Source organism: Lissotriton helveticus, chromosome 9 (genome assembly GCF_964261635.1).
Source record: "Lissotriton helveticus chromosome 9, aLisHel1.1, whole genome shotgun sequence".
In the NCBI taxonomy this organism is placed as follows: domain Eukaryota; kingdom Metazoa; phylum Chordata; class Amphibia; order Caudata; family Salamandridae; genus Lissotriton; species Lissotriton helveticus.
In genome coordinates, this window is record NC_136070.1 from 616,438,791 (window position 1) to 616,465,050 (window position 26,260).

Below are 26,260 nucleotides of genomic sequence, written 5' to 3' on the forward strand. Positions count from 1 at the left end.
TCAATAAGATGTCTTTATAAGTGAATACAATGTGTGCTGGTGTGTAATGTTGAAATAGGCGTATAAGTATATTGGTTAGTGTTCTGTTAATTAGTCACTGCATATAACACTGAATCTATAGGTAAGTGATTAGATGTGCGTATAGATCTATGATTCACTGAGTGGATAAATAGAAAATACTATTGATGTGTCAATGGTTTGATATAGGGCACTTTCTATTTTACAGTGAGTGAAAAATATTATACTAGTGTGTGATGAGGTGTATTTCATTGTCACATGGATGATGTCATTTGAGATGTCATCAGTGATGTCACTGACCATGTCATGAATGATGTAATATGTGACATCATCAGCAGTGGATTGCGGGCGCGCGAGTTATAGTGAGTACAACTAACTATAACTGAGGAATTTCAATGGTTTTGTATGCGTAAAATGTCCAGCTAACTATAACTGGCGTGAAGCCTATGTTGTTTTCAGTGAATATATATATTGTCCCACTCTAGTTTCTTAGCTGAAAATTTGACTAGGAATTGTATCATGTTTTACTGTAATTTTTTCTTTGCCTCTTGGATTTGTGTTCTTCGTTCTGCTGCTTCGGTGGGTGTGTGGCCTTCACTGCATGTTGGGTATTTCGTAATCTGCAACATTAAGTACATTTAATAATTTAAGAAAGATGAAATGAAATTAACTCTGATAGTCATATTATGAAATATGCTGAACACTATTCTGCAGTTGTATATGCTATAATTTTGTTTGCCAGTAGGTACTCATACTGTTAGGGACACAAGCCGATCCACGGCTTTATCGCTTTTGTGACCCTTCTGTCTTGAAAAGTCCGATTTTCGGTAAGATACAACCCATTTCAAGATGGCGCCCACAGTGGTGTTAGGGAGGGTAAGTCCCTTGTTGTTGTTTAGCGTTTCTGGCAAAAGTGCATTTAAAGCTCCTAACTGCATGGTACCGGTGAGAAAACACCGAGGAAGGCAACCGCCGAAACGTTTGTTTTTTGTTGTTAATAAAACGCTGTGTCTAAATATACTGCCGGAGTGCTGCTTCTATCTTATCGCATGATAAGGTTTCTTGTGAGCGATATATATATATATATATATATATATATATATATATATATATATATATATCCACACAAACATACATACGTGCACACAACCACACAAACATTCATACACATATACACACAAATATACATAAAATATCAAATCTGTTTTGCTAGTTTTTGCCATTCATTTTTTTCTTATTGAGGTTTTCACCCCTCAATATTTATCTGCCGCATAATTTTGTCCGATATATATTGGTTTAGAAGAGTAGAAAATGTGCTCCACCACTAAAAGTGTGTTGTGTATTATAAGAAGTGTTAAGGTCTCTGGCCCCGTCTCGCTTCCTCCCTTTGTGTGAGCTCTCCACCCGAGGAGAAAGATCACATGACCTTATCACTCACCCGTATGTGTACAGTTTATGGGTTTCATTGCAGGTCTCAAAACACTCTTCCTTCGTTTCTTGCAAGACCTTTTGGGCCAGGCTGAGACCAGCTTCGGCCAGCTGTGCTGGTTCAAAGGTCATTGCTTCCGATTCCATGAGCATAAGCTCCATGAAGTACATAGCCAGGTAGTAGACCTACATCAAACAGAAGAAAGAAACTGTAGGAAGAGCTTTACTGACTAACAGCCTTCAAAATCTTCAACATTCTATTTTGGAATCAAACGCTTGATCCACTAATCATTCCCATCGGACCCCCCGCCCCCCAGCATCTGCCCAGTAAAGAATCAGGCCTCGCAAATTTATATCGCTGCACTGAGTAAATATTTTGCTCCCAAGGCATGTACCTTGGTTAATCACCAAAGAGAATGCTTCCTGGCACTGTGGACTCAGAGTAGAGAATGAGGACAAGTCCCCCCTGCACACACACTCACTTGGGATAGGTGGGTGGCCAGCTCACAAAATGTGATCGCGCACACAGACGAAAGCCAAGGAATGGAAACCGACAACCTACTACATTGTTGGTGTTGAAATCCTAGTTTGCTACCATTGAGCAGAAACGGTGTCCATGATGGCATGGAGTGAAGTGGACACCCTATTCCAACTTGTTCATGGTTTAAGATAAAATAATGAAACTCTGCTCTCCTGTAATGCCCTACATAGCTCAAACATAGCATTTGGAGCCAACCAAGAAATGCACGGGACATCCTAAAGCAAAGGTCAAGAACCTAAAGAGGTAAACAGTTTCCCACGAAAACTTTTCCCTGCAGGGAATTACAATGCGGTCGTTACAGCAAGCTCGTTGTAACCACGCATACCATTACTCTGCAAGTCAGAACAACGACTTGCGCAGGGGGCAGAAGGTGTTGGATTTAAAATACAACACCTTCTCTACTGTTGCACATACTGGAGTTGTATTAGTAAATTATACTATTCCAACATCCAGCGCCCCCCCCCTCCGCAAGTCGTTGTTAGGACTTTCGAGGTAATGGTATGCCTGGTCCCAATGCTGTTGTTGTAACAACCGTGTTGTAATTCCCTGCCGGGAAAAAGCATGCGTTAAAAAGCGGTATATTCCCCTAAAGACATTGGCCTCCATAGACACCCCACCCACAACTACATATGAACTTGTAGCCCATTTGTTAACCATGTAAAACTTCTCTCAAGCAGGGTAGTCTACACATTTCGGGCCCACCAACAGGGAGTGCAACCTCAAGTGTGATTTTCCCACAGATGACCCCTTGTTGTACACGGAGGATACAATTTTCAAGACGTTTGACTGTGGGAGCATACCTCACATACAATTTTCGTACAACATTCTAAGAGCAATTTTCATGACTACACAAGGAAACAAACTGGAATTTCGCCCAATCCCATAACTCAAATACATAGGATATAATCTTAGGCTAAAACCAGCTCTTACCACAAACCATTAACCAGACACTAGGCATCAAACAGATAAAGTTGTCAAGAAAGTAATTCATATGGAGTTAATATGGAATAATGCTAGAGAGAAGATAAATTCGAGAAAGAAAGCAGTAGGTTATTAAATAACAGCGCGAAAATGGACAGTAAAATGGAAAGCTCAAATATACACATAATATACATTTGTGGTAAGATAAACCAACCAATTAAGATTAGTAAAGAATTTATTTATTTCCATTCATAAATCACCCACAGTATGCACGCCTAGCTGGCTCAGAGGTCCGACAGCAACTGCCTATTTCTGTTCGAATCCTTACAAGGGTCTGCTCAATGCACAGGTGTAAATACAGATATTAACAATATCAACAATCTATGCAGAAGATATTTCACGAGGCAAACAGCACACAAGAAACATCTTTTACATCACATCACCTTCCACCATTAAAAAAATACAAAATAAATAAATGTTACATGTTTATGACTGCGCATACGTAAATAAAGACCAATAATGCTACAACATCTAATACTTTACAAAATCATAAAAATTCTTTGGAACTTTCCTGATCCGTGATCCCATCACATTTCCATTACCATTGTAGCTAATGTCAACATAAACAAATCCTGAAGGTGAAGGTAACATTTTATCATTAGCCTCACCGACATTTACAGCAACATTCTCTCTACACAACAGATTGCAACCAATGTGCCCAATCTTGGTCATTCATAGAACACTTCTTCTGTTGCATGATTATGGCTTGTTCTGGGTTAACCTTCACCAGTTGTCTTTTGTTCCACCACCCTTTTCTCTTCCACAAATGCTTGACCTTTGCTAACTTTACTGATTGGTATCGCCATGGAAAACCTAGATTCCCCCTTTTTGTTTTACTTTGAGGGGTTTATTGAATAAAACTCAATTACCAACTTGCAAGTCTTTTTTTATCAGGGCCACCCAGAAAAATTGCTCATGTGACCTTTAGATCCACATCTGCAAGAGAAAGTTGATATTTTTGTCCATGAATTTTGATGTATTCTCTAATATTGACCACACACAATGACTCCTCTTGTTCCAAGTCTGCAGAAGATACAAACCCGACACCAGTAGTGGATTCTGCTTGCATGGCTTTAGTTGAGATTGTTGATCTCTCAATACTAAGAGCCAAGTCAATAACTTCAGAGAGTGATGGGTTTCTATAGCTTACTATTCTTGCCTGAATTTTCCTTGATGCACAGTTGAATACAAATGGATCCCGAATGGAATTATCTAGATTAGGGCCAAATTCACATGTAGTTGCCAATACCCTTAGAGCTCAAATATATCCTTCCATATTTTCATCACACAGTTGTTTGCGTTTATTAATACAATTATGACGTTCTAACACAATGCTGGGCTTGTCACAAAATTGTTTACTCAGTCTTGCTATGGCCAATAGATACACATTCTATTGCCCACCACCAGATTGTGCTGGAAGGGAAGGTATAGGTAGCAAACTATCAAATATCTGCTGCACTGCTTGCCCCAGACTCGAAAAAATAACAGAGCAGACATGCGTACCGGAATATATCCACTTGCATCAATGGCTACCAAATAGTTCTCGAATAGCCTGAACCATTGTGACCATTTAATAGCCGGTGTATCTGGCTTAATTTGGAATAATGGTGGTTGGGTAATTTGAGGTGGAGTTGCCATAACATTGTCTTTAACTGTCATACTCCACCTAATAACTCAGTAATTTGCATATACACAGGTATTGTTTATATGCTGCACATTACTGTATGTAGAATTCAATGAGACTCCAATTTGGACACCACCAACCAATTAAATAATGCTGCTAGAATTGAAGAAAATGCCACAAGAAACAATAAAATACTGATCACCTCCAGCGACTGTATCAATGCTGGGCAGACTGTTGCAAACGCTCTGATCGGTGTTAGTCAAGCGTTCCGATCTTCAATAAAGAAATATGTTGAAATTGAAAATCATAACAATATGAGCACCATGCACGATGTAATGACGTGGTTACACGTAGCTGCCTCACCAAGCAACCATAACAAATATGGCCGCCACGTACGATGTAATTATGTCACTCCGTGTGGGGACCTGACGCTACAGTATTAACGAGGTTGCGGCATGCGTGCGATGTTGTTTGAGTGCACACGCACCATAGCCCAAAACCATAGTGTATCTTGTACTGTGAAAGCAGAATGCCCCTCCGAAATCCTCACTGCTAATTCAGACTGACTCTGGCTGTCACGGGTAACTTGGGGTGTCCGTGTCTTCTTCACTCTGCAGCAGTAACCCAATAGACGAGGAACCAAAATGCCACCTCAAAATAAATTCCATGGGAATCTACCACAACGTGCCGCGTCCAGTTTGCTCGAAGGCGCGACAGCAACTGCCTATTGCTATTCGAATCCCTACCAGTGTCTGCTCCATGCACAAGCGTTAATTCAAATAATAACAATCAACATTCTAAGCAAAAGACGTTTCACAAGGTAAACAGTGCACAAGATACATCTCGTACAGCACAGTATTATTTTATGTTTTACAATGGAAACACCAATATGCACACTATTATTTTACGTACTTCATATATCTGTCAAGTTATGCTGTCAAGTCAGCTAGGTGCTTTTTAGGAAGTGTGAGATAGAGGAAAGATTAGCACAATTAAAACATAAATCGTAAAAGTCAGTCAGTCAGTCAAACAACTTTATTCGGTTTACAGCTGTAAAACCATAAACGTTCATATGTATATATAAAAACAAAAATGATAAAATTCATAAAACCATCTGTCCAAATCAATACACGCAGAAAGTTAGTTCATAAATAAAATATCCATTGAAATCCAAACACTAATGAAATCAGTGGTAAAAATAGACCTAGCAATGAATAAATAAAGCCGGTTTATGTCACTGGCTGGGGACTGGGTTGATAAAATGCCCTTCACGATACTGCCCTCTAGTCAAATGATGCCCTGTGTTTTAATGCTAATTTAAGAAAACTAAGAACACATAAGTCAGAGTCTTCAGTTAGCAGTTGTAAATAAATCAGGGCTGGGCGTGCCTGCCTAAAATTCAATCTCCTTAAAACAGGGACTATTAGTTTCCTCCGGGAAAATCGCATAGAAACAGCAAAAGAATAAAAAAATAGGCAAATCCTGCCAAGATTCACTGTCGCAGCCGCCGGATGTTAAAGGCTGTCCTCTATGGCAACCCCCGGGGAAAGCTAACAAGAGATGGAAGAAACCCAGGCTAAACCTAGTCAGCAGAAAACGGTCAAATGTGCTGAAAGAACATAAAAGATAGCGCTCTGTAGTTGGTAATGTTTTCAGGATTATAAAGTTTTGCATGCTAGGTTTCTTTAATTTGTGCTATTCCCTCTCTAATTTCATTAGGCTACTTAAGGAATCCCTGACCCAAATAAGATCCCTTTTGGATGCCATTTCCGGATTACGGTTTAGATCTGGTCTGCCTAGTCTGTCAAAACTGACCTTTATACATCTTAACCAAGATATATGATGTGCGCGATCCAGCAACATACACTCTTTCAATATCCTCTGGGTCAGAGACAGATCCTCATTATGCCACGTTTTCAACCAGAAGATTAGCGGGCGTAAGGCCAAGGTGTCACTCAAATAAGGGACCCCCAGTTCTTCGTGCACAACCATGTTTAAGGTCCCAATTAGGACACCCAATAAATGCTTCCAGAACCTGTTCTCGGCCACTTGCAGATCTTCCCTAGCCACTTGTCCCCAAATTGTAAAAGTTAACTATGAGCAAGTAATGTGAAAGGCAGGGTACCTTACCTCGGCCACCTTTTGCTCATCTTGCTCGATTGGCACAAACGTGCTGTCATTTTCAGAGGCCACAGCACCTGAGATGAGGCTGGGCACAGACTCGATGGGACGGGCACTACTGGGGTTGGTCTTAGACTGCAAGATACTCTTGACTGCCACCTGAGGGGGAAAACAAATTCAATTCAATAATAGTTTATTTCAGCAAAGCCATAAAAGATTTTCATCGATACAGTTAAAAACAACATTCATACCAGTGCTACTAAAGCAAATCATAAAAAGTCTAAAACCATTTCACATCATATATTTACACGTTGATATGCTTAATAACTTACTAAAATTAGCACAAACTTTAAATTTTATAAAAAACTCATGCTTGTGAATCACAGTTATAGGTAATATAAAATATCATTTGAAAGCTCGGCTTCATTTTACCCACATCCACCCTAAAAACGTAGCCGTTGCAATAACATACAATGCAGAGGGGTCCGTTCTTAGTATCCTCAAAGCAGCATGGTGGCACAAGTCCCCATATGCCTACACACAGGAGCCAACCACACCTTGGCTTAAGCGGGGCATGCTAAAAAACACATGTGGCACAGTCTCCTCTGTTCAGAGCAATAGGGACAATTGCCTGTATCAAGGCCTGACCACCTAACCATAACCGACTTAAAAAGGAGCGTCCGCACTCTAAATTGGTGGTACAATTTACTATCTAAAGGACCTTGAGAAAGATACAAGCAATATAAACTATCAGATGCTGAGCTAGTAATTTTATGAATCCTCACTTAGATGCCTAATATGAGAATGAGGCAGATTGCATCAAAAGTCAAGCAAGGCTGCATAGAACAGATTCATATACAAAAACAAGATGGCAGTTAATAAATTACCATGGCATTAGCCATTACGGTGCCTCTAAAGCAACTTTTGTTTGTGGTCTCACAGTGAGATGCTCATTAAAGATCAATGAGGAGTGCTGTAAAAGGGAATGAGAAACAGAATACATCGGAGGGTCACAGCAAGGAGAGTTGTACCTATAACTAGAAAGTGTATTGGGGATCATGAAACATACCTAATAAATAAGGAGAAATGAAAGTAGAGTAATATTACCCTAGAGAAACAGGGCTAGGCTCAGTGCCCAAAGAAGATGAGGAGTAGCTATAAAGGGTAGCCAAGGACCACAGGTTGGTAGGTAAATACCAAGATCAGCTAAATCAGACAGTTCAATTGAGATGCACAGACAAGGAATGACGTCTAGGATAAGGTTACTGAAAGGTATGCAAGGGCACAGAAAATGGGGCAAATAGAAGAGAACCAGCAGAATGAAAAGGAACAGATTTCCATACATGGAGACTCATGAAGCTTGTGTTGGCCCTTCTTTTACAAGCCACAAAGAAAGAATATGGGCAGGTGAAGTGCATGGATAGATTAGGAGTTCAGAGAGATCAAAGAGATCAAAGAGCGAGAGACTTTGCAAGCAGGCTGAGAGTTCCCGCCAATGCAGAAAATTGGGCATCAGCATTTACAACATGTTAGTGTCTCCCAACAAAGATTTTGTGACCAAGCATGGTCTTATTTAAGTTTGTTGAAGTTATTGGAAAAGCTTCAATTACCTTCGCTGGAATGGACTGGCTGATATATACAACAGGTAACTTTTGATTTCAGATGTGGAATGACCAAATAAAAGCTTGCTGTGAAGTATACAGGCAATGCTAGCAATACAAACTGGCATCCATGAAGCCAGTAGAAGGTTGCTAGTCATTGGTTACCAGTGCGGCTTCCCTTTTTTTGGGCACCATACTCAAAATAGAGTGCAAGGCTAAGAGCAGAGTCTCATCAGAGGAGGCATGGGAAGCATATAACAATGAGTCTGTAGGTGCATCATTGTAAATGGAAGCACAAGTGTGGTTGAGGGCACCTGTTAGTTCAGTTTCGTGGCCTCATCACAGCAGAAGGAAAGTGTACTGGAAGAGCTACACTTAATGGGACTTTGACTGAAAGGGAAATGCTTGGGGTCAATAATTTCAAAGAAAGCCCAGTCCATTACCGGGACAAATGCAGACTGGTGTGGCAAGAAATTGGTTTCACAGCAGGGTTTGGAAACACACAATGTCAAAGCCAGGAAGGTAGGCTGAGACTCTGTCTACAGACAGCACAAGGGCATTGTGCCCAGAAATTTCATAAGTGAACCAGATAAAGGAACATTGGCAAGGACATTTTCAATGATGCTTGCTGAAGGATTTGGTAATATTCATACTTGGCATATTACCTGATAAGAAAAGGGGAAACACAGACCATTTCTCCACCGGCGATAGCCCAGTAAGAAGAGTGGATGGAACCTATTGACTTGCTAGAGGGCTGAATTATTTAGTCAGAAACACGGTAAATATGGGATGGCAAAAAGAAGGGACTTAAACAGTGTCAGAATTGCAAGCCCAACTAAATTGTATTCCTCTTGAGTAGTGCCGTCCCAATGTCTTCAATGGAGGACTTATGCAAAATGTTAGCCAACATGCAGATTGAACTGTCAGCGGTGCGTTTAGAAACCTCTGCTTTAGCAAGTTAGGTATCTCAGTTGCAAGGACAATTTGGCACTAGGGTCCTTTCTGCTCCCACCGCTTGTGCCATGCCACCACCCAGTCTTGCAACTACCCAACCTATGCTTTTGGATACTGTGCCTATGCCCGTCCCTTTGGCCCTGCCCCAGTGATTCACAGGAGACCCCCACCCATGTGCAAACATTCCAAACTCAGATCCATTTACATTTCATGGCCTGGTTCGCACTCTTCCCAAATGTCCAGTCTCAAATAGCCTTACTTATTTCATACTTAGGAGGAGATGCTGCAATGTGGGCAATTCCTGTGGTGAAATTCGGCGACACTTTATTGTATAACTGGAGAGATTGCAAAACAAAATCTTTGATCGCAGGACCATAACTGTCTCTGAAGATCATGGAATTAAAGCAAAGAAATAAGGACTTAGTAGTTTACTTGATTCATTTTAATCATCTTATCTCTGAAACTGACCGGCAAGAGGAAAAGGAGACACCTTGTATTACCAAGGTTCAAAAGACAAATTAAAATACTCAGTGGCCCAGAGTGACCTCCAAGCACAAGACTTGTGAAGATTTAATAGCACTTACTCTTAGATTAGACCATCAATTTACTGATCGAAAAGGCGACGAGAGAAGACTTGACTTGCGTATCTCTGTTTGGGCCAAAGAAAACCAAGTAACAGTACCCTGAAATCCAGTGAACCTGTGGATATAGCAGGAATGTGGAAAAAGCTTATCCAAGAGGAAAAAGATTGTAATTGAAAAATCGGCCAGTGTTTATACTGTAGAAAGAAGTGGCACTTAATTAGGGAATGTCCCACACATCCAAACACACCAGGAAATAAATCACTCCCAAACCAAACTCTCAGCAAGAATTTAGGAAACTTAAGTTGCTCTGGTGACAGGCAGTAGAGTCTCTTGAGCTCGGTCAAAGTACCTCCTGATCAATCCATAGCTAGCACCTTACAGACATTGTGCACTTCACTTGCACAGATAACTGTAGGCAACATTGTTGAGCAAGTAGTCCTTTTGGTAGACCCTGGGGACATGGCCAACTTTATAGATGCAACCTATTGTTCCAAATTGAAACTTCCTATCCACAAAAAAGAAAAACCAGGAACAGTAAGAGCATCGGAGTAAGTGTGGGCATGCCCTGGACCACTGTTCACAACCCATGTATACATTGGACCAAAAGAAATGTAACTTTTGATTCTGAATGGTTTACTCAAGAATGTCTCTTTGCAGTAATGGGAAAAAATCCATAAACAGATCAAAGTCATTTAATAGCCACAGCAGCAGAACAAGCCATTGAGTTACCTCATGAATACAAATCTTTCCTTGAAGTATTCAGTGCCAAGACCTAGACTCCATTTTGCACATATGACTGTTAAATAAACCTTGTCCCCGGAACAAACATACCATGCAGTAGAATTTACACTCCGACAAACTGGAATACCCACATTTACGAGAATCCCTGGATAAAAATATAAAAATTGGATTTATTTGGCAATCCAAGTGACCTGCTGCACACCCTTATTCTTTGTCCTCAAAGGTAATGGGGAATTAAGAACATACACGGATTGCAGGGCATTGAACAATATAATCAAAAACAGATATCTCCTACCACTCATCCCAGTCCTGCTGGATTAGGTACGAACAGCTACCATCTATTCCAAACTTGATCTACTTGGTGCAAACCATTTGGTACACATCAGGCCTGGTGAGGAGTAGAAAGTGGCCTTTTGCAACAAATGGGTTACCGGAGTTGTGAGTTATGCCATTTGGATTATGTATTGCTCCATTTGGATTATGTATTGCTCCTGCACCAATCCTATGGCATTTGCTAAGAACAGTACCTGGAGCTCAAGATGCTACCCAGAGACACTAATCTCTTTGAAAGTTACCACCATCTGATGCCTCTAGTGACAGAGATGCTGTTCAGAGACACTACTCTCCCACCAGGAGTTGTTGGTATGTGATTACTGTGTGGTGATTTCCAAAAACAAAGAGGTCTACCTAGTGATACACACTACTTACAACACACCTTGTCAGCCAAAAAATCTTGGAGGAATCACTGGCCATTACTAGATTAGTTGACTTATGGGAAACCCAAACTACCCAGTCTCACTTTAAGCATGTAGTAAACAAGGTCATCAAGAAGCTCTCTCTCGTTGAAGACAAAGCTGTCTTTGTCTGTAGGAGCCATGCATGGATGACATTGAGCATCTACAAACTACTTGGGCCACAGGCAAATTTTAAATTAGGGTACACAAGGAAGATCAAAGAGCAATTTTTAAAATATTGGTTAAGAATCCTGCCAGTCATACTGCACCTTCCACCCTGGCTGAGAGAGAATCATGGGAACTCAAGCAGGTTACGCGGGGATGGAACGGAGGACATAGAACATCTAAAATGCTCTTGCACTAAATTAAAAGAGGAAAGGGTAGGCCTTCTAAAAACTCATTTCAACGAACGAGGGATATGAACCCAGAGACAGGCTGCGATTGCCTTCTTCGATCCTAAGGACCCACAGCTAAATGGGAAATTAGTAAAGTTCCTGTCATTAGCATCATCTAAGCAAGGACCAGCGGTACCCTGAGCAAGTGAAAAATCTATACAAGGCTTTAGCCTTTTTAACTGTAACCTGTGTATAGATATTGGATTGTCCCCAGTACAACGTGAATAAGGGCCTCTCTTATACCGGAAATCTTCCAGTTTTTAGAAATGTATTTCTACTTTCTTTTAACAAATAAGACTTTTTACCAATGTGCATTTTGTAATGGTTTTAATGAATCAGAAACAATATATTTTTTAACTTGCTTACTTACTTACAAGACACCTTGCAAAGAGACACAAATCTGCATTCATGTCCTGCTGTCCCCTGACAGCTGAAAATTAAAGATGCATCAGAGCTTGGTAAGGAAGCCCAGATACAACTTTTAGTTGGTAACCAGGTTAAAAAAAAAACAAAAAAACACAGTCTCAATGACTATTATTCATCCAAGCTATTCATACAAAGCTATGCCTTTTATTTAACGGATTATGTATAATCTTCTGTGTGCAGCATGTCATGGCAGGTTTCTTGCTTCAAGGTTATAGATTGGCAGAATCAGCACTTTCCCACTATACTGCTATTTACATGCATGGTAGGAGCAAGATCTCTCTATACCAAACATGGTGATATCCCGCAAGACCTTCCAGATCACGGAAGACTTTCCAAATCCGAGCCACCATCTTGCATGGACCTGGTCTATAAATGCCTTCCACGTCCCGATGCAAGCGTTTGCAGTTAGTGCGTTTCCTATGCAGCACCCGCCCAAGGATCTCCGTGCTTGCTGAAGTTATGAATCTCCTGAAGGAGCTTGTGATTTAGGAACGTACCATTGCATAAAAGTGAATTTTGAGAAAGGTCTTTCAACATATCTTTGAAGTATGCAGCACTGGGAGATTCATAGCTCTAAAATTGTAGATGCTTTTTGGTAAAAGATAAGATACTCGCCAGCTATACTAACCTTGTGAAGTTTTCTTAGTACATTCCTTCTTACAGAGGTAAGGCCTACTGTAACTTAGTAAACCTTATTAAAGACTGTGGATACTGTGAACCCTAATACCTTTCTATTGCTCAGTGGTTGGTGCACATCTCCACACCTTACTAATGTTCAGTGATTATTGTGAATCCAAGTAGAGACCTATTCCATTAATCAAGGATCGGATCTTGTTCCAGGTCTCAGTACCCTACCCAGAACCCCTCCTCTCATCCAGCCACTCCGATTGTCTGCTGTATTCTACTGCAGAGTCAGTGCTGAAAGAAGGTGGGCATTTGAGGGTACTGAGCCCAAGGAACTTGGGTCCGGTCGTAAGGTCAACAAAAATTAATTCAGCAAGAAATGAGAGGGGAGATGGCAAAATGTTTGGAAAAGAAAATCTTAAGGTCTAGCAGTTTCTTAGTATATGGATATTCTGTGTCTAAAGGGTTCGGGGGGAGGTGTCCTACAACTACATCCAAGCAGTGTGAAACTCAAGAGATAGGCTGGGGTGGCACCCTTGTTAATGAACTGTAGTCTGACCAACAGGACCAAAAGAGCTGGAGCCCAACCTGGCAAAAGATCACAATCTGAAAACTCCTTCTCGACCAGCTTTCTAAGCCAGGGCAACAAGGTGCTGGGCCAATGCACAAAAAGACAGGGTCAGGTGGTGCAGGGAGTGCTCACCGGGCAGTTTCTCCACTCGGCTCACCTGCACTTGTAGCAAATGCTTCTTGATGCAGCCCTCCTCCAATCTGTGGTGAGGAGTGGAGAATACTCGATACTTTTGCATGAATCTCTGGACTCTTTGGGGTGGCTGGGGGCATCCACACAGGCAGTCAACAGCAGCAGCCGGGAAAGCATGCAGAGCTTCAGCCAAATAATCAGATTTGATTCTATCTTCAGGGAAAAGGGTATCACTCAGATCAACACTTCTGGTAACATCATAATAGGGTTCACAAAGATCTCTGTTGAATGTGGTGATATACAAGCAGGTGGGAAGTTCTACTTTATATTTTCAGTCATTCCAATCTGGACAGCATTTTATTAACAGAGTAAGTGCAACCTTTCCAGGTTAGAACAAGGTTTTTCTCATTCGGGGATTGAGATCCCTAGTATCTTGTTAACAGTGCATTAGCACAACCTCCAGTCAGGTTTTCAAGACAAAGGAAGGAGAGCAGAAGGAAGAAACTCTAAATATACTTTTCTTTGTCTCTCTTGGAATCAGCTATCCAGCTTGTAAAGCCTTTTTGGGTAAAACCTGAATACTGCTCACAACAAAGGGTGTGCGAAATACGTGTAATTTCCTTTAGTGTTATTATCCAAAATTTCAGCAAAATTACACAAAACGTGTAATTACGCAAAATGTAAAACCATCATATAGTGCTATTTCTTAGTGGACCACACATTCTTACATCAATTTTTGATGCAAGGTTGCACTTCACGCTAAATAAATGGAGAAAAAAAACCAAACACCGTGAGCAGCAGCTGCTTGTGTTCTGTTACTGTGTATTCGGTGTAAACATTTCCAATGAGAGGCACAGAATTATGCAAAATGGTGTCATTTGGGGAATTTTTGCATGACAAGGGGCATTTCATCTGTGACGATTTAGTATACTCTAAAAGTGTAAAATAGTCCCTCGTGCATTGAAATGGGAGTACTCAATGGGAGTTGGAATGATACACGAAACAGCCAATAGCTAGAGATGGGCGAGAACTACTCCATATATTTTAAACCATTGTTAGCAATAGGTTTTGCTGAGAGCTACTCTGTCATGTTAGACTTAAAAAAGGATCAGATTGTAACTGTGCTGTGCTCCTTACACTGGATCAAAGATAGCAAGGTCAGTTTAATCCTTCAACTATTTTGCATAAGGCCATTCACCAGAAGATGCTCAACTTTCTTTAGCCCAAATGTTCCCTGTACCTCAGAGATCCTTGAGACTAAATCGGTCTTCTCAACTCCAAGTTTCTAACATTAGAAATGTGCACATTAGGGATACAACTTTTTTTGGGCTGCAGCAAGACTTTGGAATTCCAGTACCATCCACTTAAGAAAGGAAAATAACCCAACTAAGTTTCGAAAGGTGCTCAAGACATGGCTTTTTCCTCAATCGTTTTTCATTTCAGTCAGTGTTCTAAGTTAGCTTTCTCTCTTTAGTACTAAGAAACTTCAATGGTTGTACAAATAAAACAACATTTTAAAAACCTCAGGGGCTATGTCAACGGAATACCTGATCCTGGGGGATCTTTGCATTGTGATGCACATTTGATCACACCAGAGATTTCCAGCTCCCACAAGTACAACAAGGAATTGTCGACCACAAAGAAAGACAGTAAAAAAGGTCATGACTTCCAGTAACTGATTAGCAGGTAGCCTATGAATGATCTTGGTCTGCCTAAAATAAGGGCAGCCGGCCAATCAGCTCCTATCTTGCAAGGTTTCAGTAACAACCTGGAAGGCACAGCTTTGATATTTTTGCACAAACAAGTGGTGCCAAGCAGTAGTTCTGAACAAACTAACACGGAGCCTCAAAATGAAATCAACAGTTACCATCTCAACTAAAACACAGGCTATTAAACTCCAGAATGTATGTTTTCTCATTTAATCCAGAAAGGAAGCCAACATGGACAATTGCACCCCCTTTCCGGTCTGCATGTGACCACGAGCCACATGTAAAGTCACTTCATGCCAACCACCCCTGGCTGGCCATAAGTCAGGCGAAGCAGAAAGTTTGATTAAAAACTAGTGAGGATAATAAAGATCACCTCTGAAAAACAGACCAATCAGGGAAAAGCAGGCTACTGATTCTTGCAAGAGTATCAGTCCATGCACCATTCCTCAAAGACACCCAGGCTAGGATTCATATGCGCTGCCTAGTAAAACTGAATATTCCTGTCCACACCTCATGGACCCCCCAGCATCTCAAGACTAAGCAAATTGAGGCCACCAGAAGAAAGACTAATGAGAATGGAGAGGCACTAACATTCGAGAATATATCAGAAAGGGACCTTGTCCTGATCAGAGATTACCCAACAATAGGTCAAAATGTTTCTCCAGATCACTTACTGATTGTCACAATAATGTTCAACATGATTATGCTGGCAGTCCAGGATTATTTCATTACCATCAAGAGTAGGTGAGATGTATAGGATGAAGAAGTATTGTCACCATCCCAGGAACTGCTTGGATTGAAGGAAGAGAAATTAATGGCAAAGAGACCGACTGAACCCAAGAAGAATGTGAGCCTCTCGTCAACTCTCCTTGGTGAGCCATGTTCACCCACAAGACCAACCAGAGGTGACGTACCTTCTGGGATGGGAGACTCTCCTGATCCACTTAACCATGGAAATAAATCTCAGTATTATCCGAGGACAGCCCATATGGTTTCTTGCAAGCTATGATACTAGAAGGGCATGAAACATGAACTGTACTGCGCATTGCCATTTAGTCAGTTGTAGTTGTGCCACGGTTTGTAACACAGCGATTGCCAGGGGGCTAGAGACCAAATAGGCAACAAACGATCAAAGTCAATACTCTTTAGTCGTTATTAGCCTTGCCATATAACTATACCCTCACAGACACAGTATTCCCAGTCCTTGGCATTTCAGTAACAAATCATTGCATCGGGTGTTGGTCAAATTAGTTCAATGGAAACAAGTCACGACTGACATCCGAAATGTACTCTGTTGTCACTTGAAAGCCTAGAACACGTAAACATGATCTGCACGAACGAAGAATTCAGTGGTCACAATAGTCACAACTCTCATTAGACTGGACATAGGAAGCCAATGCACTACCTGGTGCTGAGTGTTAATGCCAGAGTACTACCTGGCGATTATTGTATTTATTTTTTATTTTGGTCGTTTTATATAGTGTGAACACTACCCTTGCGGGTATCAGAGTGCTTCATAGGCGATTGGTTGTATTGTGTATGATGTGTCCAATATTGATGGTTTGAGTTCTCAATATTGTGATTTGGCCAATCTCATTTTTATGCATAGTAAAATTATGTAATACAGGCCAAGTAACACCTCACATAGGTATACTACATAAATCAGCAGACAGTGACACCATAGAGAAGCTAGAAAAAACTGGATGGAGAAATTGTAAAGCAGGATTGAAAATATGGGACAAATAAAATGTGGGAGTCAAACAAAGTTAATCACAAGTGAGAATAGTATTGTCACAACAACTGCTTTGCTGCTGCGGCCTGTGCAGGTAAGAGGGGTAGGGCGGTGGCCCGTGGGGGGGAATTTCGACAGACAGTGACAAGGGGAAATTCATTATTAATTTAGTTTTCCCTTTTCATCGTCTGTCGAAATCCCCCCTTTCCAGGCCCCACCACCCACCACTCTTACCTGCAAGGGCCATGGCTGCTGCTTTGGTGTCAACATTACCTAACATTCTTACGTTCATGTTTATGTTTGCATGAAGCCCCAAGATCATGCAAACAATAAAAAAATCAATGTTACTCAACAGAAGTCTCAATGACGTGTAGAACTTGGACATACTTATATTAAAAAGGGTTAATATAGACAGCCTTTCACATTAGAGAAGTTGTGGCAAAGAGGCATATTCATATGTGGTGCCCTCAACTCAAGGGGCTTTGTCTGTACCCTACGGTTTCCCCTTTGTTTTATTCCTCAACTCTCCCCTAGAGGAGAGTGAAAACTATAACTCTGTATTTAACAAGGAATCCCACCCTCCCATGCCCACCAACCTTCCAAAACACCCATAAACTGAGGAAGGTACTTCCCTTTTTACAAGTCTGGTCATAGGCATTGATTAGAGATCCAACAATATTTAGGTCTGTCTCCAATCAGAAATCTATATTTCTCTAGAGAACAGACAATGGAGCGCACAGAGGTTCTGCTAGTTGGCAAAAGTGACACAGAACGTTCCTTCTAGTGACACTTTCCTTGACCTAGTACCACATGCTGACCTCATGCCCCTCTTTTGCCCCCCTCCAACTACCTTTTAGAGTTCATCGACTAATCAAACCCTTTACGTGCCATCATAACAGACCTAGTGCAAAGTTTCACACATACCTCTGTAGAAAACTTTCCAGTCATGATGAGAAGCCGCAGGAAGTCCAAGGGCTGAGTGTACCGCAGATCAAACTTGAGGTGGGACAAGATTTGCCTCTCCATCTTCAGCAGCGCTGCATTATCATAGGTGTTCTCCATCATGAAGCACAGGACTGTGGGCTGAAAGCACCAGAATCATTAGATGTAGTCTGAAGCTGAGCATTTCGAAGGATCAACACAGAGAGACACAATCTTTCAATTTCATCTTAGGCGTCCCCATCCAAAGTGCCCAACTACTCCTGTGGAGTTACAGGCACACTGTACGTCTACTGAGCCCTTATTCTCTTGAGATTACCAATCAATATGAATGGAAAGGAAGTATTCAAGGAGGACATCTACATCCCTGAATAAAGTAAGACAACTCCTGGTTACTAAACATTCAAAATGCCACTCTATAACAGGCAAATATTTAAATCATGCAAAATAAAAGAGACACTAAAATCCTGGCACAAACATGACCATTAATAAACTTTTCAGCATATGCAACATCCAGTGGCATAACATGGGCCCCCACGGTACGGGGGCCTCCTCAGCACAGTACCCTGATCTGAGTGCTCCTGATTAAGTCCGGAAGAGGGCCACTCCAGGTACCTTAGGGGGGGGGGGGCTCAAGGTTTGTTCCGCCACTGGCAACACCAATGCATGGGAAGGATAACCCTGCAGAACCTTATCTTTCATTTCCATACTTTCTGGTGACAGGACCTACACATCTTCACCTTATTCTGTTCCTGTATCTTTTCAAAACTTGAATATTGGTAGTGAAAATCTAGGCAAGATGCACTCTATTGCAAATTTGGTGACAGAACGACAACCTCACACAACCTATTGCGCGGATACAGGTTAGAAAGCTTGAGGTATTTATGGAGTAAGATCATCAGCGAAGAAGAATGTACTACTGAATATCGGCCCCCAGATTATCGACTTACAACAATATCGAGGGACAAAATATCAAAAGGTAAGTGCATATAGGGAAGTATAGAATTATTATTTGTCACTCCACATCTAATTATCATGAACATTATATAAATTAGTTATCCAGTGGTGGTCGCCACTGTGTACTTATAATTAGGAATACGTTTCCAAAGTAGATTGATTTTTGTGTTTGCTAATAACTTTGGTGCTGTTTGAAGAGTCTTCACGAAACTTTGCTAAAACGTGTCACCCACCTCAGCTCCCTCAAGGAAAGGTTTGGGGTGATCAGTCAAGCGGGGGCCAAGAAAAAAGGGGAATAACCCAAAACATGCATTTCCAATGCAGTTTTCCATAGGAAATATGCCAATGATGTCATAGAACATGTCATGAGTGATGTAATATGCGAGGTCATAAGTAGTGCATGGCATGAGCGCAAGTTATAGTTATCTCTGCTAACTAGAACTGGTGAATTTCTGGGTTTTATTTTAGTTCAAAAAGTAAATGTCACTGACATTCAACTAACTATAATGAATAGTCTTTGTCTGTTTGAAATAAAGCAACCCTGGAAAAATCGAAATTTCCGTGAGTGCGGGTAATTCTTTGTTACGTGGAGAATTGAGCAGAAAATATATATATATATATATATATATATATATATATATATATATATATATATATATATATATATATATATATATATATATATATATATATATACATATACATACATACATATATATATTTTTCTGCCAAACAATCTTTATTCGGAGGGAACAGCAAGGAATAAAAGTTATCCAGCACAGGAGTATTGTTTAAGCCACCTGACGCGTTTCGTGTAAATCCACTTCTTCAGAGGCGATGGCTTAATGAAATGAGAGGCACGATAATTTCAGGCACTTTTAACTTTGTGTTCCGCCTCCATGGGCGTGGCCACACCTCGTGGCATGATGGTACTTGTAGTGCCATATTCATTCTCCAGTGAGCTATCGTTGCCCCACTTTCACAAATTGTTCAAATAAATCTATACTGATCAGTCACTATATTTGGTTTCAATATTCCTGGTACATACTGGGGAAGATCGTGTTAGACTAGTTCTAGTTTTCCTGCATCTCATCCCCAAGTGAGCCGCCTGTCCTCTCCCAAGCAGGCCCACATCAGAGCACAGACATACAAGATAAATTATGAGTGGATTATTTTCAGCGCCTTTCTCATATAATCTCAATCCTTACCACCGATTGGTTCATATATTCCCGATACACACAGGTTCCATTTGAATTTTCAAATTGTGAGTGCAATTACCCATTGTTAATGTCGCTTATTCTGAAGAAGGCCCTCCCTACCATAAGTGGGGCAGGCCATATGTCGAATCCTACTTGTATTTTTGGACTGTCTTATTTTCTAACAATATTCATTCAGACAAGAATCTTGTTAAAACGTTATTATGCTATGTGTGCTCAATATCGGATATTAGACTTCCCAGAATTATTTTTAACTGTTTTGTTGCTAAGAGTTTTCATCTTTCACCTGCACGATTCACGAGAACTGGACTATTACCTTTGTTTTCCAATGTAGACATTACAATATATACATAGGTATTTGACTGCATTGATCTGATTGTTTACAACTTCGGCGTTTCCCTATGAAGAGTGTTACATTACTTTATGCTGTTGTTTCTAACTTCAGATGTCTTATTATACTAGACACCTCTTTCTTCGTAGGCTTTCACTAATTGTCCTACACCATCCAAAGTATTTACAATTGACTGGTTTAATTGGGCCCACCTTACAGATGCCCTAAAGTCTAATTGGTTTCACTTGAACCATTAGGAAGAGAAACCGAAGAATCAAATTAGTTTAAACTTATTGTCCCTTTATTTTAAGACTGGGTGTTATTTTACCACCGGTGGCAAAATGTGGACTTTCTGCAGGATTTAAATGTATGGCAGCTAGGTCCTGTCAGAAAAAAATGGTGTAGCTCCCTCAGCTTTAAGAAGTGCCTTGTCGCGCTCCAAGAGAAAACCTGCCCAATGACAACTGTGAGACCCTCGATCTGACCCTCATGGCAGATACCACTCTCCTTGGCAGTGCTCGCGGAACCCACAACCGCCCAGGAACTTTGCAAAATGACAACCCACCAATTGAAGCCTTGAATTCCATCTGACAACTTTTCATTGGGCATTAGGAGTCAAAGGGCACCAAGTCCCAGCTAGAGGTTTTGAAATCATATCAATCAGATTAATAAATTGCCTCCATCGATTTAGTTTCACTGGACAAATTCATCCTCCTAAAAATCAAATCAGAAGGAAAAATCTCTTACCAGCCCAAACTCCAGAACCTACTGCACAAGGAGCACTCACAGGTCTGTCTTGCCTGTTACTTGGTCCCACTTAAACCTCGAGGGTGCCTTAATCTCCCACCCCTCCACAGTCTCTGGTATTAAAACAGGATTTCCACCGCTCCAAATGGGATCATTTTTAAACTTTATTATATCCAGAAACCTTTAATGATTTTCTTTTGGGCATTTTGCCTTTTACATTGTGCCCTTTCTAATCAAACTTGGATTGGCTACTAAGTTTTTCATTTCATGAATTATTTTGTTGTTGACTTGTATGGGCACAAATGTACCAGATACACATCTCTTTGAATGTTTGCCTTGTTTCTCTGATCACATGCTACCCAAGGAGGACTAGGGCTTCCTTATGGAGCGTGGTTTGACCTTGAGGCTCCCTGCATCAGGTTTACCTTACTTAACCAGAGGGGCTCACAGCCGAGCTCACATTATGAATGACATCTCATCTTCATGGCCTGCTGGTCTAGTTCTCAACAAGTGACGTGCTCTATTCAAGGATTAAATATTTACCCTACAATATTACTCAAGTGAGGGTACAGAGGGTTGCAGAGAAGTTCTGTTCTAGCAAAGAGCAAACCTTTCCACTCCAGTGCTATGTTTGTTGACCTGTGTAACCTAATGCCACCATTTCTCCACAAACCTATTCAGACTCTGGTCTGTGATGGACACTATTTGGAAGTTCACCACCAGACGTGCTGCAATGCTACACTGATGGCTGTTGTGCACTACACAAGGCCCAGATAATAACAGAGAAATCAGGCATACCTCTGGATATGCATTTTCCTCCATCTTGCAGGCCAGGAAAAGACAAGTGGCTCCCACGAGCTGCAGCTTTGGGATCCGGGTGTTGGAGGTCTTCAAAAACAAGTTCATCAGATAAATCGCCAGGTACAGCGTCTCTTCTTGCATGGTACAATACTCCTAAAAACATTGTTATATGGACAGGGTTTTTTCATTACTCCAGCCATCGAAACATGCAAACAACAATAATATTTAAAATACACCCGCCTTCCTCCATCTTGTTAACTTTACTCCAAGACCAACCCATCACTGATTCTCCTTTACAGATCTAAAATTTGAATTTATTTCATTCCACCTAAACCTTTGAAATTGTAGGTGCTTCGCAGCTTCATAGTGCCTTCAACAGTCTATCCCATATATGGCTTCTGAAATCATCTCACACTAACATCTCACAAGCCCGCTCAACCGCTCCATTGGCTGCCACTCTCCAGTCCCAATCCATCCTGTCCTAGAAAGACAGTAACCAATCAAATGCCAGAAACTTGCCAGAAACCTTTCCTGCGGTATTCCTCATTCTCAAGGCCCCATCCTCTGCCTCAAGGCCTATTGCAGCTAGAGCATGAGAAGCAGCTACAAAAGCTGGGTGATGGTTCTCCAGTCAACCTGCCCATTGGCTGATTTCAATAAAAACTAACCGGACACTCCAAGCCCCAGTGACCACTATTTCAGCACATTGCAAGTCGAGTGCCTAGTTACTATTTATGTGAATTAGATGATGTAATGTACGAATGTATGTTAGCATTTTTCCATTAAAATGTATTGTAGCTTGGTCATGATATCTTTTCCCCACTCTGTACTGTTGGGTCATTGCTGGCCAGCCTCAATAAAAGTGAAAAATACCAAAATAAAAGTGGGAAGCAGGTTATTAAAAAACACGCCCAACTTGGAAACACAATACCAAACATGCTGTATGTCTATCTCAACTAATAGGTGTCTACCATCTACGTCCAACTGGATGTTGATCCTTGGAGGAAGTTCCCCCAACTACAACTATACAGAACACAACAGGCCCCAAAGAAAGCCAATTCTCCAGCATCCGACCACGGAAAACAAGAAAAGAAACAGAGGGGGGCGGGGGGGGGGGGGCTTGGCTGGGCAGAAAGAAGTGCCTAAGAGGCCCCATTGAAGCTGCCATGGGCTCTGCTCTTGCTTGGTCTGCAGAGAAGGAAGCTCATTCAGAAAATGGTCCTGTGGCAGAAAGTACCCAAGGGAGGGAATAGTTTCTGTAGACTGCCTAAGGGTAGTCAGGGACACTCGTGCAGTCTACCTACCAAAGACGAGTTAAGTTTTAGAAACAGAGGGAGAGGGGGGCTCTTCTGAACAGATCTAGGGAATGAAGCTGGACGGTCTTTCAACTTAAATAGAACAAGCCGGAGTTACTGTCTTTGGAGACCGCGGACAGAGGAACTCTAGACTCTACCTGACCTGGTTATCGTCAACAGCCTGAACACCAGTGCCTAATTTGAGCCGGTGATTTCCGGTCCTCGGCACCAGTACTTAATTGTCAGCACCAGCCCTTAAGGCAGCCTGCCACATGGTGGCGCCTTTTGTCTAATTTAGAGATCTGCACAACAACAGCGGTTTATGAATTCAGTTAACTTTAAAACGACTAATTCATGCTGGCTAAGCCTTTCTTATAGCTTTGGGGCCTAGAAAAGTCTAAAATGTCACACTTGTAGGAGTGTGATGGTTGGTACAGTCACTGGCAGCGCTGTTTGGGGAAATGGGTCGTTCAAGCTGCAGTAGATGAGAGCCTGGCACTTATTTATTTACAAACCAAGCACTGCTGAACGCTACTTCTTTTGAATTCCCGCGTAATCAATGACAATCCTAAAATGACTTCATGCACCTAGGCAAGTTTAGATATTCCTAAAGTTACAGACTTTATATAGACTTGAAACTGGCCTACCCAGAGAGACATTTAACAAGTCGGGTCCACGCTTAAATTGTGACAGGTATATGATCAACCTTTTTTCTCCTCTTACGGTTTTTTCCTCTCAACAATGGACTCCTAGCAATTACTAGTTGCCTTAAGTTGCTCAGTTATTGCTCTCAAATAGGCTCCTTTTAAAGTTTTAAGCACACCAGGAAACACTCAAATATTCTCCCTGGTACACTACATTGCTGTTAATTTTGCCTGGGTTCCTCTACTCAAATAATTTCGAATCATGTACTTCGATCTCTGTGTTGGTTCTAAAACATTTAATGCTGAAGGTCGATTTTTGAAAAATAACAAACGATTTAGCCTTCATCCATGAATGTAGAAAAAACTGACAGCTCAGCCAATATTTACAGCTAATTAAAATAGTTCAACCTCTATGCCATTGAGTCCATCGTATTCCTTAAAAGGACCACCAACATATTGTACATTGTCAGATAAAGTATATACTTATCTTTGAGGTTGCCAGCTAATTGCAATGAAAATTATCTCATACAGGGTGAATTGAAGATGAATTCTGATATTCTTACTTAGATATAATCTTTAAAATAATTTAGGACATGCATGATTTCGTAGATTATTTCCACCGTACCAAAAGTATTCTATTTCTAGTATTCCGCTAATGCATGAATATTTCAATACATATTTAACTGGTCTCCTACGTCTGTGAAGCACAACAATTCATGTTCACCAATCCTCAATTCTGAAATTTTGTTTCCGTGTATTTTTTTCATTCTGGGCGTTGTACTACTATAAGCCAAGTAAGAAACATTGCTCCTTTTTTCTTCTTAAATGGCTACCTTTGCTTCTAGCCAACATTTACGGGACTGTTAATACCTCATAATTTAGCCTTGAAGCAGCTCAGGGCTGTGAGCTGCAGGGGCGAAACACGTGCCAGCAATCAAGAGCAACGAACAATAAAGTCAAATTTAATGAACATCCAAATGAATTTTTGTTCAATAACATGTGGCTGAATCTACATGGGTGGATACCACTATCTAAATACTGGTGTCTGAATTGTACTTTCAAATGAGTAACTTTCTGGAAAGTGTACCCATCCTGGGATCTTTTTCCATGTACAAATACCAACCACACATCTCGGAACCTATTAAGCGATACCGAGGAAATCAAGATTTGTGGCACCAGCGCCCCTCGCTCGCCCTACCAAAGGAGATGGGGGGGAGGGGGGGGGGCAATAATTTTGCGAAGAATCATTGGTGCTCTGCAGAGTAGTCAAGTGTGGGGGCGTGGCTTCAGTGCGTAGTCAAGGCCCAAGTTAGGATAACACATGGGAAGGACTGCTTCACCTTAAATGGACCAATCCTGCACAGTATTGATGGTGACAGGTAAGAGCTCATGGGTGGAGAAATTGCTGAGAAAAAAATAACTATTCATCAAAAAAGAACCGGAATTGAGGTCAATGAGAGTTAGGAATGAACACTCACTCATAACCGGAAAAAGGAACAGGAACATGCAAAGGGGGAGAGGCAGGGAACATCAGTGGATGGCCTTAGACAAGCAAACACGTACACACCTACCAAACGCATATAATTTTTTATCATGAGATGGAGAAAGTGGGGCCTGCAGGGAGCAGCCCATAGCCTGTCACTATCCGAGTCCGAGAGGGTGGGGCTTTAGTGAGGGGCCGTGGGATAAGAGTAAAAAGCCATATAGGTTAATTGAGGGGGTGTAAAGGGCTCCTGTCGCCTCCCCAGAATACAAAAATAAAGGCTTTTGAATCCGCATTCCATGTCCTTCTAAAGCAAGGTACAGAGACACTACAAATGAGCTGGAAGCATACTCTGTGCAAGGGTTTCCAGCTCACCTTGTCGCGGGGTGATATCAGCTCTTCAGTCCGGTGGCGGTGAATAGAGCTCATGAGTATGACACTGTCTCACCATGTGAGTTGGAAGGCCTGCATACAGTGCTTCATTTCAGCCGGTGGTTTCCATGTTTGGCACAGACACTTTAATTGTCAACACCGGCACTTTTGACAGTCTGACACATGGTGGCGCTGTTTGTGCAATTTAGAAATCAATCAATCAATCAATCAGGTCATTTATAGAGCGCACTACTCACCCGTAGGGTCTCAAGGCGCTAGGTGGGGGGGGGGGGGGTGCCGTTACTGCTCGAACAGCCAGGTCTTGAGCTTCTTCCTGAAGGAAAGGTGGTCTTGGGTCAGGCGCAGGTCGGTCGGGAGTGAGTTCCAGGTCTTGGCGGCCAGGTAGGAGAAGGACCTTCCTCCTGTTGTCGCTCTTCGGATGCGGGGGACGGCGGCGAGGGCGTGGCTGGTTGATCTGAGGAGGCGTTTGGGAGTGTAGAAGTTGATCCGGTTGTTGAGGTAGCTCGGGCCTTGGTCGTGTAGGGCTTTGTGCGCGTG

At 41.6% G+C, this 26,260-nt stretch overlaps 1 protein-coding gene across 3 annotated transcripts in view; it reads right to left on the reverse strand.

Annotated features, from left to right (window-relative positions):
• CCNP (cyclin P) overlaps window positions 1-26,260 on the reverse strand; it is a 224,473-nt gene that overhangs the window by 41,097 nt on the left and 157,116 nt on the right. For all 3 annotated transcript variants that reach the window (XM_078662132.1, XM_078662133.1, XM_078662131.1), the window contains exons 6-9: window positions 21,906-22,061; window positions 17,841-17,999; window positions 6,723-6,872; window positions 1,457-1,632 (exon numbers count right to left, since the gene is read on the reverse strand). In XM_078662132.1, the coding sequence (XP_078518258.1) occupies window positions 1,457-1,632; window positions 6,723-6,872; window positions 17,841-17,999; window positions 21,906-22,061 (641 nt within the window). The remainder of the gene's footprint in view (window positions 1-1,456; window positions 1,633-6,722; window positions 6,873-17,840; window positions 18,000-21,905; window positions 22,062-26,260) is intronic.